This window comes from Penicillium antarcticum (assembly GCF_028974205.1).
Source record: "Penicillium antarcticum strain IBT 31339 chromosome Unknown utg000002l_segment0_segment0, whole genome shotgun sequence".
In the NCBI taxonomy this organism is placed as follows: Eukaryota; Fungi; Ascomycota; class Eurotiomycetes; order Eurotiales; family Aspergillaceae; genus Penicillium; species Penicillium antarcticum.
This window is the reverse complement of record NW_026695300.1, coordinates 203,972-219,432: the sequence shown is the minus strand read 5'-3', so window position 1 is coordinate 219,432 and position 15,461 is coordinate 203,972. Positions and strand designations below refer to the sequence as shown.

Here is a 15,461-nt window from a genome sequence, read left to right as displayed (position 1 = left end):
ATCCGAAAGAACTGCTAAGTCACCTCAAAGGAGACCCTATGGACTCATTCGCCGAGAAGAACCTGAGAAGACAAGAGGATCTGGAATGGAGTCGATCGCAAATGCAATCGGCTGTAGAGAAAGGGCTAGAGAGAACAGAGAAAAAAAAATCAAAAGACAAGAAGAGCGCTACAGCAGTGTTGCAAGTCGCTCTTGATCTCAATAAGATCATCAGCCTTGCAGTCAAGAGCTGTCCGGAGGCCGCACTTGCGTGGAGGGGGTTTCTCTTGCTATGAAAGTAAGTGTACGGCGTTTTTCTGGGGTATGAGGTGCTGACGGCCACGAAGATGTTCGTCAACCCTCTGCAACAAACTGACATCAATCACGTCAGGACCAGATAAGTTTTGAACAGAATGAAGTGGTATTGGGAATTATCCACCAATCTTCTAAAACACTAAGCCTGTTGTCGAGGTCGAGAGTTCAAGGGCGAGGCCAAGCAGCTCACTTCCGAGCAAATCTCCGCTATGATCCTGACCAATTTGCATGAGACCGCTAAGGCCTACCTCGGTGGCACCATCAACAACGCTGGCTTCACTGTCCCCGCCTTCTTCAACAACTCTCAGCGTTAGGCCACCCAGGACGCCGGACTCATTGCCGGCCTACTGCTGCTACCACTGCCTATGGTGTTGACAAGAAGGTCGAGGGTAAGCGCAACGTCCCGATCTTCGATCTTGGCGGCGGCACCTTCGGCGTGTCTCTCCTCACCACTGAGGAGGGTATCTTCGACGTCAAGCCCGCTACTAGTGACACTCACCTTCGTGGTGAGGATTTCGACAATTGTCTCATCAACCACTTCGTCAACGAGTTCAAGTGGAAGCAGGTGAGATGCTGGTGCGCACTCTCAGGCCTGAATGGCAAATTATGCCATGTTCCTGTCAGGGGTTCCTCTCCAGCTCGACATTTGCTCAAAGCTGCAAGCAGCCTGATAGTCTTTTGTTTTATGTAATCTACTATATCGCATGCCTTTACATGACTAGTTGTAAAGATAAAGAGGTATTAAGAGTACAACTACAATCGCATATATCCCCACCAATGAGGCGTCAGTTCCTTGGTCCTCAAAGACAGAGAGAACTTTTCACCAATTCAGTACTTAATTTAAGTAGGGGTTGCTATAGTAAGTGGAGGTACATTTCGTATTTCTTGGTGCGCGGCTAGTCGAGCAAAAATAGTCAATTTTTTTTGCATTAGATTGCCAAACATGCAATACTACTGTAGTCGTAAGAAAAATTGTACTTGACATGCGCTAATTTACAGCCATTGTAACAGCGTCATTATTTTGCATCTTGGGGGAGGGGTTGTTCTTTTAGCACCTGGCTTGGGTTCTAGAAACACACTTCCTCCACTGGCTAGAGGTCCTTAACCTGATGGAGCGCATATCTGACGGCGTACTTGCGATTACCACGCTTCTCAACACCCCAGATGTGAGTGGTTCCGAGTTTATAGATCACTAGCGGTACTGATAAGTCCGGAATACCCTGAGAGAAGGCGATCTACTCTTCATCAACGATGCACATCGGTTCATTCTGGCCAACAGACAAATTATTGAGACTAATCCTCAGCAAATATACGCCTCGGCATTCATTTTCAGTCCGACGTCCAGTCTAGTCCGGAATTGTTATCGAGCAGAGGAGCCTTCATGGCTTCTAACTAAACCAGCACAAATCAATATCCCCTTACTCTGCGCCACCCGAACTCCGCCCAAGTATCTCCATAGCCCATTCATTGCATTTCTCCTCAGCAACCATCTGAGCTGTCTTTCCCTGTACATTACTCTGGCCAACAAGCTCCGGATTTTTCTCCACAAACAAAGCCAACGTCCGCTTCAATTCCAACTCACAAATCCTATCCTGTGTTACAACCCCGGCCAAACAATGAAGAACATTATTTCCCATATCATCCACCGCAGTCAGATTCGCACCATGTTCATACAATGCCATTGCACGTGTGCGATCACCCTCTTTCCAGCCCGACGGGATAATTCTACCACCACGCAGCGGGAAAATGGGTGCTTCACAAGCATATGAGTCGACACCGGAGAGAGACTTTGCAGCTGCTAGCAGTAGAGTCTGTCCCTTGGGGTCCCGATGCTCGAGATCGAGGTCAGGCAGTTCAAGCCATGGCTGGGTGATTCCTCCGTTTTCGAATATGTCGTGTAGGATTATCGCGTTTTGATCACAGGGTAGCCAGGGGTTTGCGCCATGCTTAATTAGAGTTTTTATCATGCGGATAGCGTTGTCGCGGGTGTTGGCTTCATTGTATGCTATCGTGGAGATATAAAGCAGCGGGCTTAGGATCAATGTCGGTGTGGAGGGGAGTTTTCGGAAGCGGGGGGTATGCCAGTGAGGCTGAGCATCAGAAAGGACTGTTGTGTTGCAGTCCAGATCCATTTCCAGGAGAGCTTCAAGCACCTCGGTGTTGAAGGTTGCCAGTGCGGCAAATAACTCCATTGGGTGCTCCTGGGAAGGGTAGGCACCGTTGTCAATCAATAATTGAAAGAGTTGTGTGTCGTGTGCTGACATGGCTAATGGTGTGTAGCCACATGAAGCGGCGATGTTAGGATCGGCGCCGCCCTCTAGGAGAATTCGAGTGATTTCGCGCTGGCCATGACCGGCGAGCTCTCCTCTTGCAACTGCATTGCACAATGGTGTTTTGCCCTGGCTATTTCGGATGTTGGGGTCGGCTCCGTGGTCTAGAAGGTACTTGATTGCACCTTCATGCCACCAATGCTCGCCTTGGGCGAGGTGGTGAAGTATTGTGTCTCCCTCCTTGTACTGCCGCTGCTGGGCCATTGAGGATTGATAGTAGACTTTGGGCTTAAGTTGCATGTTACTTGTGAATTGAACGTTGACGTCCACATTGAACTTCTCAACCATGATCTTGATGACTTCCAAGTTGGGAAGATGGCGCATTCCTGCTGCCAGAAGATGACGGATGGGTTCCTCACCGAGGCGGTTAGCATTTCCACTGTTGATCCAGTCATTTCCCGGTATGATAGATCCCACGCGCTCGAAAAGTTCCGCATATCCCCATCTCGCGAGAGTGACCAGTATCGCTGGCAGACTGGTCTGATCCTTGGCCCAGTTTACATCGCTGGAAGCAATTGCCTCCAAGGCCTGCGCCACCTCTTGCTCATGGCCACGTAGCACAATTGACAGAATCTGACCTTCATATATATATGTCTTCAAACTCTTCTCCAGAATGGGTGGAATATTCCTAGAGCGCGCCAGAATAGTTTCGGTTTCGAGGGGTGCATGATTTTGGAGCGGAATATTCATCTCCCGTGATACTCGATCAAGCTCCACTACCATCTGGTCATCGTCGCAATCAACGGCATAGAACATCGGGCCACTAGCAAATCCCTCTTTTTTAACAATGCCTCCATGAGCCGCCAGAAGTCGAACGATAGGTCCAATTCTGATAGTTGAGGTTTCAGAGGTGAGCTCTCCTTTCCACCCGACACGTTTGGCCTTGTGGCGAAATGTCTTGCGGTTGGATGGAGTTTGTGTTGGCCTTCTTTTGTCCTCTGACAGCATCCCAGCCGCAGTCAGCGTGTGGAACAGGTTCTCTGCATCGTCGACACTTTCCCAAAGCTTGTCCTCCTCGGGAAACTCGCTGCATACATCCATGGGAGTCCGTCCGGACTCGTCTTGGATGCTGACATCTGCTCCGTGAGCGAGCAAGAGGGCCACTGTCTCCAACCTCCCGGAGCGGCAGGCTACATGGAGAGGTGTCCGTCCATCCTTTGACTTTGCAGTTACCAGAGCAGTCTGACCGGTTGAGGCATAGTGTCCCAGCAGCAATCCTACTATGTTGCTCTGTCGTGCAGAGCAGGCGATGTGGAGTAGATTGCGCCCATCAATTATGGTAGCTGTGGGATCGGCTCCACGGGAAATTAGCCTGCCGACTAGAACCTCCGAAGTCGTAGCTGCCAGGTGAATAGGCCGGATACCCTGATGATCGGCCGTGTTGAGAGCTCCGTCAAGACCACAATCCAGCAGGAGGTCAATCGCAGATTTACCTCCTTCCGCAGCCGCTGCGAAAAGGTGGTCCGAGACCGAACTACATAGTGCATGTAGAGGTGTCCAGCCCTTGAAGTTAGGTAGAGTGGGTGAGACGCCCAGGTCAATCATCTTTCTCATGACTGGAATAAGCAGCTCCTGATTCACAGCGCAAGTGGGGTAGCTTGCTGCAACATGGTGCAGAAATGTGTCTCCTTTGTAATTTGTCATTTGTGGGTTCACCCCGAGGGAGAGAAGAAAGTCGAGGCACTCGGAATGGAATGTACCCTGGACGAGATTCCATAGAATCCCATTGCCTTGGTAGTCTTGCGCATTGATATTTGCCCCGCGATGAAGCAATATCTGGATAAGCTCGCGAGAGTTGTACTGAGGATAGCCACACATGGTCCTGGTGAGGGGCGTAATTCCTCGTGAGTCTCTAGCCTCAATATCCGCACCGGCTGCACAGAGAATATCCAATGCATCGTTCACGCTGTCTTCACTGCCATCGACCATATGTATAGGCTGTCGTCCTTCATGATTGCTCTGGTTCGGATCAAGGCCAGCCTTTAGCAATTCCAATAGAGTGACGCTTCCTTTGCGATGTTCCTTGGTTGCAATGTGAAGAAGTGTGTTTCCTTTCGCATCGATGATATTCCAATCAGACACAAAGGGCCTGAACAATGACAAGTCACCTAGTTGGTTCCTAGACGCGAACCTGTGGAGAGGGGTATAGCCATTCCCTTGTTCCTCGGTAATATCTAGACGCGCACCATGTCCCATGAGAGCTGCGAGCCATTCCGGGTTCTCAAGGGGGCTGTGGAAATAGTGCATTGATGTCTCTCCCTTGCCGTTTCGGATGTTAGGGTCTGCTCCGTGTTGTAATAGGAGCCCAATTAATGGGGTCCCTTGGCGCACACAATGCTGAAGTACAGTTTCGCCGTGTACATCTTGAGCATTGATTTCGCATCCCGCATCGAGCAGTAGTTTGACAACCTCTTCAAGCTGGTGTAATTGTTCTGGGGTTCTGCAGTAACGGGCATCTTCGACCGCGCCGTGGAGGGGCGTTTTCGTTGGAGCATCTCCTTCACGACCACCGTAGTTGGATTTGATGGCTACATCAGCTTTGTTTTCGAGAAGGAACTTTACTATACGCGGGTCAAGCTTGCGGGCGGCATGGAATAGTGGAGTCGCTCCATTTGCGAGGCAATTGATGTCGCATCGTTCAGTGTCAACTAGGACCTCGACAAGGGCATTGTTTCCCAGTTGACACGATCTGCTTAGGGCTGCAGTCAGATCTGCAGGGTCTGCGGTGGATGCCAACCGGCGCAAGGTGTCCACTTCACCCGCATTGACTGCGGTTTGGAGCGGCGGAAGAGGCTCTTCGGGCTGGTCGGACTCTTTCGAATCACTTCCGAAGAGATCGAGGTATTCCTTGTTTGGCATTTTCGGGGGATTGATCAATGAACGCAATTTTGACCAAACAGACAATTTGCGAGCTAAAAGAGGGAGGTGGGCATGTTTTAAACAGTGCAAGTCCTGTTTGTTCGCTAGTCCGCGCCAAAGGAACCTAGTCACGCCAAAGAGCCTCATCACTGTAACCCAAGCAAGTGGCGTCTGTTACTGCCTATTCTGCCTATTTCCACAGACCAGATGTTGTTAGTGGAAATAAGGACTCAAACGTGAGCATTTTTTATGAAATCAGAATTAGTTCTGGCCCCCCCCCAACATGAGCTATTAGCCCCGTGTCACGGGTCACCCCCTACCCGAGACCTCAGCCAAAATGCTATTTGCAGAGTAATGATTGGTAACCTACAGGCAACATTGGAATAGTAGTGAAAGCCAGAAACACAAAGCATCAGCAAAAATATGCAAGCAAGTATAGCCAAGTATTATAGTTGGCAAAAAGAAACTCTCCCTCGGGGAATCGAACCCCGGTCTCCCGCGCTTATCGGTGTTAATGACAAGCGGAAATCATCACCACTAGACCAAGGAAGATTGAATGACCGAGTTACTGCTCGACCACTTGGCTGGTTGATGAAATGGTTGACCATTTTTGACAATATGACCAAAATATTACTTGGACAACTCACCTCATGAGAACTGTAAATCAAAGATAGCAGTAATGCCCTCGCTTTCGAAGTGTCCTCGTATTGTGGATATTTTCTAAGTCAAAGTATTGAAATAATCATGCGACCGGATCTGCTATGCGCACCGTCCTCTTGACCACATCAGGTTAGCAGGTCATGCCTCCCAGCTGAAGATCCGCCCGACAAGGCGCAAGATGTTAATTCGGATTCAATGATTCATTCCTATCCCTGTATTGGTTCAAATAACGGCTTTCCACAGGAGTCCCAAACAAGGTTTTCCTTTTGCCCGTTTGTCTTCCGTCCCTGATTCATTATTTGACAAACCTGAATGTAGCAATTCGCCCTCTCTCGGCATTCTGATCTATATGCACCCGGGTCATTTTTACCCACAGCTGAGATCTGAGTCACTCGGGCCCTGTCTGAGTAATTTTTGTCCGTTCACGTGTAGACTAGTCAACTGCTTCTAATAAATGATGCCAGTTACCAAGATGATATATCTGCCTGTTCTCCCCCAGATTCTCCGCATTTCTTGTCAACAAAGCAGGAACGAATACTTATCTTCAACTCACTCTCTCACCATGGAGAAAGGATAAATTTGTTCTATACGATCTATCTACTCAGGTCAAATCATGAATACCTTTCATATCACTATTTCTTCCGCCATGCCGCACACCCGCCACCACAGAAGGCACCACACCTGGCCACACTGCGGCTCAGAGCTATGTATGCTAGAACCTTGCGGCCTCGATCTCCATGTCTCCAAGCCAGGTACAGGACCTGCAAACTATATACAGCGCTCATTTCCCCAAGCCACCGCCGTCCCACTCATCACGGAGGACGTACTGGGAGATGATACAGAGATGGCTGGTATAGTCCGACCACCAAGGCGACTGACTCGCCTCTGGTTCCGATCTTCCAGGAAGCGAAATGATGGGATTCAGTTGTCGGCTTCGCCGGTCGATGGTCGGAAAAATGTTCATCGCGGTGTTTTGCGAAGGCTTATTCGGAGGCCGCCGTTAAATAAGACTCAGTCTTTGCTTGTGGTTCCCTCTGAAATGGCGGCGGATCCTGATATTATGTCTGCTTTGATACGGCCTGAAGGGCTGGTACCACTTGGTACTGGCTCGGACAGGGGGAGACCGACACTAACTGGTGCTGATGCGGCGAGGTTTGTGGCTGAGAGAAGGCATAGGAGGTGTCATTCCGAACAGCCGCGTGCATGGAAGAGACCGAGCGCCAAGCTGTGGACACTCCAGGAGTTTGAAGAATGATATTTGTTTTTTTCTAAATTTGAATTATGTTCTTGCATTTGCATTTATCTCTGCATTTTTGGTTTGATGGAATGGTTCAAGTTCTAATGACAAAGGATCTGAATTCAGAAGGACATCATGGCGTTTAGGGTACTGTTTGTAAGCTAGTATACGAGTGGCAAAACAAAAAAAAAAAATGAAAGGCAGTCTGGTACTGGCAACTTTTCACTTACCCATTTGTAGAGTAAGCCATTGGCAGGGGAAGACTAGGCTGAAATTGAATACCTCTGTTTCAGCCGATCAAGCTATCAAACCTGCGATCTGATCATCACAATACTGTACAAAGGTAGCAGCAACCCCAGTCCCACCTTGCTGATTCGTTTCCATAGCTCGCAATAAATCATCCCCTGCAGAAAAATGAACACGACCCAGGGGGTAACATACCTTCCTCCATCACAAGCGCCAAGCTCATACGAAAAGTCGCCCAAGCCGCAGTAGATGTACTGAATATAGCGTGATAAGTCAACCGTGCAACAAGCCACCGGAGAAGCACTGAGAAATGCCGGGCCATGTCGTTCCTGTTATGCCCCAGATTCTGTGCCACGCTTAACATCCCCTCTGCACCGACTCGATCTGCAAGAGACCTTGCTAGAAACCAGATTCCCACTTTGACGTTCATGTAGAGTCGTGCTGGATCTGTGTATGTTTCGCTGGAAATTGTGGTAGAAGTATTCGACCTGAATACTGAAAGCGCGAGGGTGTTCTATTGTCTAAGTGCCATTGGGATGAATCCCACAGGCAATTCCCATAATGGGTATCGTATGTATCCGATACCCACTGAGGAAGTACACGCCATCTCCTCCTTCAGCACCCTACTTTTCATATCCTGCGAGAGAAGACTTTAATTGGGTCTGGAATAAGTGACCGCAAAACAGAAAGATTGAATTAAGATAGCATCATGCTCTTGGAAACCCAGAGACTATGGGATAATCATCTATCATAATAAGAGCAAAATAACGGACAAAATCAGGTTTGATGTTCGAGGATACGATGTTGTGCAACGAATCATCCCGAATTGCTTCTAATTCAGCCCTGTCCAGCATCGGAGAAATAGAGGCTCTCCGCCATGGCTAGTGCCATGCCAGATGATGTCAATATGATTGTGACCGGGGTTAGATAATGTGCCCTTTTTAGTTAGACGAGCTCCACAGCGCCCCATAACGGGCAATGTATGCAATCTCCCGGAACGACCATGCCGACCACATGTTCAGCTGCGGTCCCAATTTGGCTAACAAAAAGGGGGTCAAACGAGTCCGTGAGACACACGTGTATTTCTCGGTTAGCACGGGACTTCTCGAAGGACGCTAGAAGGCGATGACTGAGCTTGATTGGCGGGGAAGGGAGAATGATAGGGCTGTCTCACAAGGCTGCACTATTCGGGGGCCATTTTTGTTGATCCTCACCATATCTGCGCGTGTCGACCCACTTGAGGTATTCGTGAAATTCGCTGGAATGTCTATTTCCGAGGAGTAAGTGAGTAAGCCCTGGGAGTAAACAGAGTGAACAGTGCAGGAAATAGCAGAGGACAAGTGAGTCAGACATATGCAGGTCGACGTGTCAGTTCAGTTCAGTTCAGACGGTGAATCTGCGGGGTGGGAAGAGCGGGAAGAAGAGGCTCCAAGGCAGACACGAAGTCTCATTGGCTGTGGAGCGTGCGATAGGGCACTTTGTCGCTGAAATCCGGTCAATCTCACCGCTAGGCCTTACGGGTGGACTCGGTGGGCGTGATATTGGCTGTTTGATTGGTTACTTAGGGTCTGAGGGTCATGGTAATTGGCCATGTCCGGACTTGTTCCTTTGTCATTGCATGCTGCATTTTGGTTGGTTGCCCTACGGGGCATGAGGATCTAGGGGAGACATAAAGGAACACTTCCCCCTCATTCTTCAGGTCTTTCTCTTTCTGTCTTATATCCTCAAATGCACTCTTCTAGCTATCCCACGAGATCTCTTTCCCAAACATCAGCCACCTCAACTGTATCTCACACCAGTCAACACTCTAAGAAACAGGACAAACCTTCTCTGTCCTCAAAGATCTTCCGGTCAAAATCCCCTGCTCCAATCGATATCCCCAAGAGACGTTACCGCCAGGACTCGAACATTTCTCAGCCTCGAGACATCCCGCGCAGCAACCCCGATTGTTCATACTTCCCAAACCACCGATATCATTCCACCAGCCCGACAGAAATGTTCCCCACAATTTCTTCACCTCGGTCCCCGAAGCCTGATTGCACGACCAAGCAGGATTTCTCGAGTCGCAAAGACTACCGTCGTTATAGTGGCACCGTCAATCACTACGGTCGGCACTCCAATGACTGGCTCTTTGGTGGCTTCAGTGTTCGCGAGACTGTCCGCGAAGGCATTGAGAAGCTTCGCAGCTCCGAAAAGGACACCTGAATGATTGGCCTCAAGTCCGCAATCATGATTCCTGTGGTCAAATTTCCACTCTAGTGTCTTACGCGCCTATCGAGACGCAAAACCTCGCGCTTCTCCAGAATAGCCCTGAATGCCCCATCCTTGGCGTAGATCAATGTCTGATCCGTCATTAATGGAAGCTGTTTCGCTCCGAGTCTCGCAAATCCGGGCCAATCCACCCCTGACAATTCCGGCTGCACCCTCCCAGCGACTGTCTTGTTTGCATTCGTAAATCGATTGTGCTTGTGCTGCATTTCAGTTCGACTATCAGTCTGTCATGTTATACATCCGATGCCTCCGATTATGTTGTGGGTTTTCCTCGGTCGCGTATAAAGCATGTGATGGAAGGTTTCTATTCCGTTTTACACCTTGGCTTGAGATGAGGCCCTTGCTTTGTCCATTGCAAACATAGCTATGGTCTTACTCTATTTGCAAGTCGACCCCCTGTAAAGGAGAGGATGCATTTACAATATATGATGAACCATTTTATCAATGGATGACTTATTTTCCAAAACATATTCTTTACAACAACGTAATGACACATTGAAGGTTTGCTCAATGCGTCAGAAACCAGGAACAGATCGGATAACCAAGATTGATAAAGCAGAATTCCAAGCTCATACTACCCTACTGTGGAGAGATATAACAGGATTTAATCCCTGAAAAAAATGGCCTGGAACATCCTATACAATCGGTTTGTAGGGTAGAAACAAGGCAGAATCTAAAGTGAGGCTCTTGGTAGAAAGTATGTGTCCATAAATCGTAAACAAACAATGGTCAAAAACCCGAATACCAACCTGTGCTTGATATTCGTAGTAGAAAGTAGCTTGATCCGAGGCCTAGCACCCCCACTATGCATCCCCCGCCATCTACTCGACATACCGTGTCACAGTGCCAAGCCTGTCAAGTCGGTGTTCACATGGCGATTATAAGAGACCGCATTAGTCTCGACAGGGATTGTACACCAATTTAACCAATTTAACTTGACAGTGCCGAATTCCGATTCCGTGCGACATCCTGATACTTTATGCAGGGACCGCGACTTCAATGCTTACCCACCAAACCAAGTCCCATGGCATATTTTTATATTCCCGTAATATATTTCGATATACTCGAATTTGATGCAGTTCTCGAGAGATCGCAATTTGAGACCGGATTGCAATGAAGGTAATATGTGAGAATCATACTATTGGACGATCACGTTTGGTTCTCTCCATCTACAATAAACGCATGCAATTCCCACCAGTTCCTCTTTATTTGATTTCCACAAAGCGGATGGACTTGCCTTCCCAGAAAGACTCCGGAGGGCAATTAATCGGGCCCCACGCCGTAGATTGATTGAACTCCGATCGATTGATGCTGTCAGACTGTCCCATATGTAATACCGTTGGGTTCCAACGTCTAGACCGCAGGAGTACATCCTATTGGCCGGTCACATACTATTACCCTGATTGGCACACTATCCACTGAGGCAAGAAGACATATTTGTTCGCGATAGATTGTGCCTATGCAGATTGTTGAACTCACAGATGGACCGAAAATGGAACTCTGACAGGGCTACGAGCTAGGACTATTATCCTATCTAAGACTCGTCCAGATTTTTCGCTGAAAAGAATTGATGCTAGAATTTCAAGTCATCGGGGGGTATAGTTAGAGAGGGGTATGGTGATATGCTGACGATCGCCACCACTTGTGCGGATAATCTCTGCAAAAAAGGGGTCTGATCAATCCTCGCATAGTGATAGAGAGGAAAAATAACGCACGCACGACACGCGACGCTAGAACACCATGCGATGAAGGATATGGAGTAAGTCCCCGAGAAAAGTGGATATTTAGTAGACCGGTGCGCCCTGGATTTATTCAACGAATGTGCCATGTATTTATGAGACTCCTTCGTACTTTCCCCCGCATGAGATGTATCTCAAATGAGTTAAAATGCGACAAATGGAAAACAAGGAAACCCGACGCCCGAAAACTCCGAAAAATGAAGGCAAGATTTCCGTCGCTGATTTACGCGCGCTGCCATGCGGCAATGTCGGCGGCGGAGATATCCAAATTTTCAGCCGTCAGTCGCTGAAGCCGCGCCACTTGAGTGGGAGCTAAAGTTCCACAATCAGCATGAATCCGAAAATGGCAGCAGAGGGGCTAAACTGAGGCCCTAAGGTGAGAACCGTTGTGGTGGGGGAGGGGCATAGAACCAGCGGGAGCGAAAAAGAACGCAAATAGTTCCCACGTCCCACGATGAGGGCAAATGAGACATAGAAGCCAGGAAAAGAGGAAAGGAATGACCCACTTGGCTGTTGCGCTGCCGCTGCACCAGCGTGCACGTGGATTACCGCCGAATCGACGTACTCCTTGGTCACCACGCCGTTATACGAGGCTGCGCTGAGCATCACGCGCAGGCGAAATTTGCCTGGTTTCGAGATTGTCAACGGGCTGAATTTTGCGAATCCACTCTTCGCATTGTCGGCTCGGCTGCGCACGCTCGCTGTAAGATTGCCGCTCAGGCCCGTTGCGGCTCCGTTCCCGGTTTCGTCGCGCAGTGAGGCATTCACTACTAGGGCTTGGACGTTTTGGGCCGGGGTCCCGATGGGGTTTACTGCAATGACCACCGGGATAGTAAATGGGAGTCCGGGTCGTACAGCTGTTGGGGGAGTGGTCTCGAAAGACAGGATGAATTCACGACCGGCCATTTTGTCTTTGGAGGATGGAGAAGGGGGAAGGGCTCATAGATATATGAGGTTGAAAGGCACCGTGATCTACTTTAGCCCAACGAGACACCGGTGAAACGGGCGTACTTGGCGAAGTAGAATCTGTGGAACGGAGATTGAAATGGGAGTTAGGATCATAGAGATGGAATATGAAAATAGATCGAGCTTGAAGTGGCCCTGGCTGGGTCTTCATATAGTTCACGGCATGCGCCGAGGGACCAACACCAAAATCTGGATGCATAACCTTAGCTGTTAGAAAAGATGGACCCAATATTGCCACCGTCCAAAAGTACGCGATTAGCGTCAATGGTCGGTGACCAGGTACCTGGGACGGGTAAGGCAGCCGTGATGCAGTGAAAATTTTATGAGCTCGATTGACTATTCGGCATATGCAGGATCCTTGCCGCCGCACGTTCCGGCAGCATGGAATCGAACAGTGGGGCGAATTGATGTTGGTCCTGTCTCTGATCAACGGATACGCGTTCAACATGGATGTGGAGTAAGTACGAGATCTGAGGGATCGAGATGCACAGGAGATCTGAAGCTAGTGGTAGGATCGGCCGTAGAGTTCAGGGCATAGGGTTCCACTCTCTCCTGTCTTTCTGATTCGATCCCCTTGCTCCCTGGGTGCTTTTTCCATAAGACCTTTGTCAGTTGCACGTCTTGGCATGCATAGTCAACGTTCATGCGCAGGTTTGGGGGATTCTGTGGATTGAGGCAAAGGAGACGGGGCTCTCGGCTTGTTCTTTCAATAGTTTCGTGCACGGATCAACCAGCGGGTCGCTGCTCGACATCGCAAGGCTATCAAACCCCGGTGTCTTCTTATTCGGTGACTTGTCATTCAGTGTCTGTCATTTGAGACGCTTACGGATGTCATCCGTCGACAGTTCGAACCCTCATTGATGTGGCGCACCACTAATATGCAGGTATCTCATCTGGGATGTATAGTGAAGCTTTATTATCAAGCGGAGCTCCAAGCTAGACCTAGTTGAGCAAAGAGTACCGAGTGATATCAAGGGAGGACAGACCGCAACATTCGACTCTGCAGGGTGGTCCCCTTCAACGAAGAGCTGCACGCCACAGCATGACAGTGAAGTGTGGCGCCGGTGGAGTCAGGTGGAGGAGACGTTCATCTTTCGGAATCACCGACATAAACCTACAGCAAGCTCCAGTGAGCCCAAATTTGAGACAAGTTTCTAGTCTGCCCTGAATTGGGATTTGCAGCTTCAAAAGGTGTTGCCTAGGGGGACAAGAAGGATAATAGACTCGAGTTAGAACTGAGCTGACAGCCGAGCCCCTGACAAGATTGGTTCTGACAAGATGCACGATCAGCCTCACTTGGGTAGACCCAATCATACTCCAGTCCCCCGGCATAAACATCGATATGCGCCGGATCCGGTTTGAGGTGATCTCGACTCCACGTGTGACACCAGGGCTCCGGCGATCAGACTGTCGATCTCCTCAATAGTTCGCATTATCTCTCGGACCCGAGTCGGATCCGCGAAATGAAAAGGGACGTGATTGCTTCTATGATCTGGGTTCAGGCGTTTCTCAGTTGGGCAGAAGCCTGTGATGCAAGCGCATGCAGAGCAAAGTATGATCTGAAGACGGAACGTGATGCACTGAAGAACCGGTTTGGCGCCAAACTGGACCAGAAGAGCAAGATCATCGATTAAGCTGAAGCATCGGGCATTGCGATGAGCTCAACACGGACTACCCAACAAAACACAAGAAAGGGGGGGGGGGGGGGGGACATCCTCTGTTGATCGGCCGCTATTCTGCACAGCCACTGTTCAGCCGCAGGTGGCTAGTGATATGGCTGGAACGCAAGGGTGGCTGGAGCGGTGTGGCGGTGAACCGTGTGTCCTTCCATATTAGGAAGGAACGAACGGACCTCTAGTTTCATTGCCGATTGACCGATGTGATATCGCATCGTCATGGGCTACGAAAAAAAAAGCAATGTGATTTCTTCCGTTCCCGGATTTCATGTGAATATCTCTCAAGGATTGTTTCCCGATCAAGACATCCCTGGTGTTTACGATGTGAACTGACATATCATTTTGATATCAGAATTTAGCTTCGTTCAGCGTCATGATTGCGGGGGCTATTCGCCACCGGACTATGTGTCTAGACTTATCTCAGGGTTAGGCAGGAATGGTAGGGGGTTATTCCATTTACCCGAGGCCTTGAATGCCCAAAATATGTGGAGTTTGAGCTCAATAACTATATGCGGAGCGATACAGGTGGATTAACCCACTATGCAATGAATCGAAACGGTCGAACCAAAAAACGGTCGATCCCAATGAAGTACGAGCAAATATCGGCCACCAACAGCGTATATGTCAGGTGCGCAACAGGGCCCGATTGATAAATACTTGTGACCCAAATGGCCTTTTTACAATGAGCCTTTATTAATATTGATTGTCGCATACTACCCTCTATCAGCCCAGCAGTCTTTCGCGGGCCAATAAGTCTTCCTCAAACGCCTTGATCTCTGCCGGGTGTGCAAAAGCTAGGTTTAGCGAGCTAGATGCCTTCGGGACCGTCTAAGACAGGATGACCGCATCTTGATTTAGAATCTTGCAGACCACCTGCAGAAAGAAACTTGATTTCATCGTTTCAGAATGGGCGTGTCGTCTCGCATAGTCGCCGCCTGTTGAGGAAAACAACTTGGACTCGAGCAATATGTATTTGCTGGTTACTTGGCCTGTTCCAAGTGAACCTCTTGGCTAAGAGGGATGAATTTCTTAAATCCGGCTTAAGAAAGCAAATTGAGTCCAGATTAGTAAGATCTCAAATGTTGGCCAAGGCAAAGTTAGAGAATCCGGGTTAAACATGCTATGTGCTGAGTACAGAGTATGACATTCCGTGGAGGATCCCAGAAAATTTTCAAGAGATCAT

At 49.0% G+C, this 15,461-nt stretch overlaps 4 protein-coding genes across 4 annotated transcripts; 2 read left to right on the top strand and 2 right to left on the bottom strand.

Moving 5' to 3' along the window:
• Nucleotides 1–503: 503 nt before the first annotated feature.
• On the top strand, nucleotides 504–965 carry N7508_001078 (uncharacterized protein; the record flags this gene model as incomplete). The annotated part of the gene is made up of 3 exons (XM_058459144.1): nucleotides 504–546; nucleotides 603–859; nucleotides 933–965. 3 exons carry the CDS (start codon nucleotides 504–506, stop codon nucleotides 963–965), a joined length of 333 nt encoding a protein of 110 aa, XP_058322676.1.
• Nucleotides 966–1,712: 747 nt separating this feature from the next.
• Nucleotides 1,713–5,483, bottom strand: N7508_001077 (uncharacterized protein; the record flags this gene model as incomplete). Its single annotated transcript, XM_058459143.1, has 1 exon — nucleotides 1,713–5,483. The coding sequence occupies one exon, from the start codon at nucleotides 5,481–5,483 to the stop codon at nucleotides 1,713–1,715; it is 3,771 nt and encodes a 1,256-aa protein (XP_058322675.1).
• Nucleotides 5,484–9,354: 3,871 nt separating this feature from the next.
• On the top strand, nucleotides 9,355–9,831 carry N7508_001076 (uncharacterized protein; the record flags this gene model as incomplete). Its single annotated transcript, XM_058459142.1, has 1 exon — nucleotides 9,355–9,831. The coding sequence occupies one exon, from the start codon at nucleotides 9,355–9,357 to the stop codon at nucleotides 9,829–9,831; it is 477 nt and encodes a 158-aa protein (XP_058322674.1).
• A 2,117-nt stretch (nucleotides 9,832–11,948) lies between these two features.
• On the bottom strand, nucleotides 11,949–12,542 carry N7508_001075 (uncharacterized protein; the record flags this gene model as incomplete). The annotated part of the gene is made up of 1 exon (XM_058459141.1): nucleotides 11,949–12,542. The coding sequence occupies one exon, from the start codon at nucleotides 12,540–12,542 to the stop codon at nucleotides 11,949–11,951; it is 594 nt and encodes a 197-aa protein (XP_058322673.1).
• Between the last annotated feature and the right edge of the window lie 2,919 nt (nucleotides 12,543–15,461).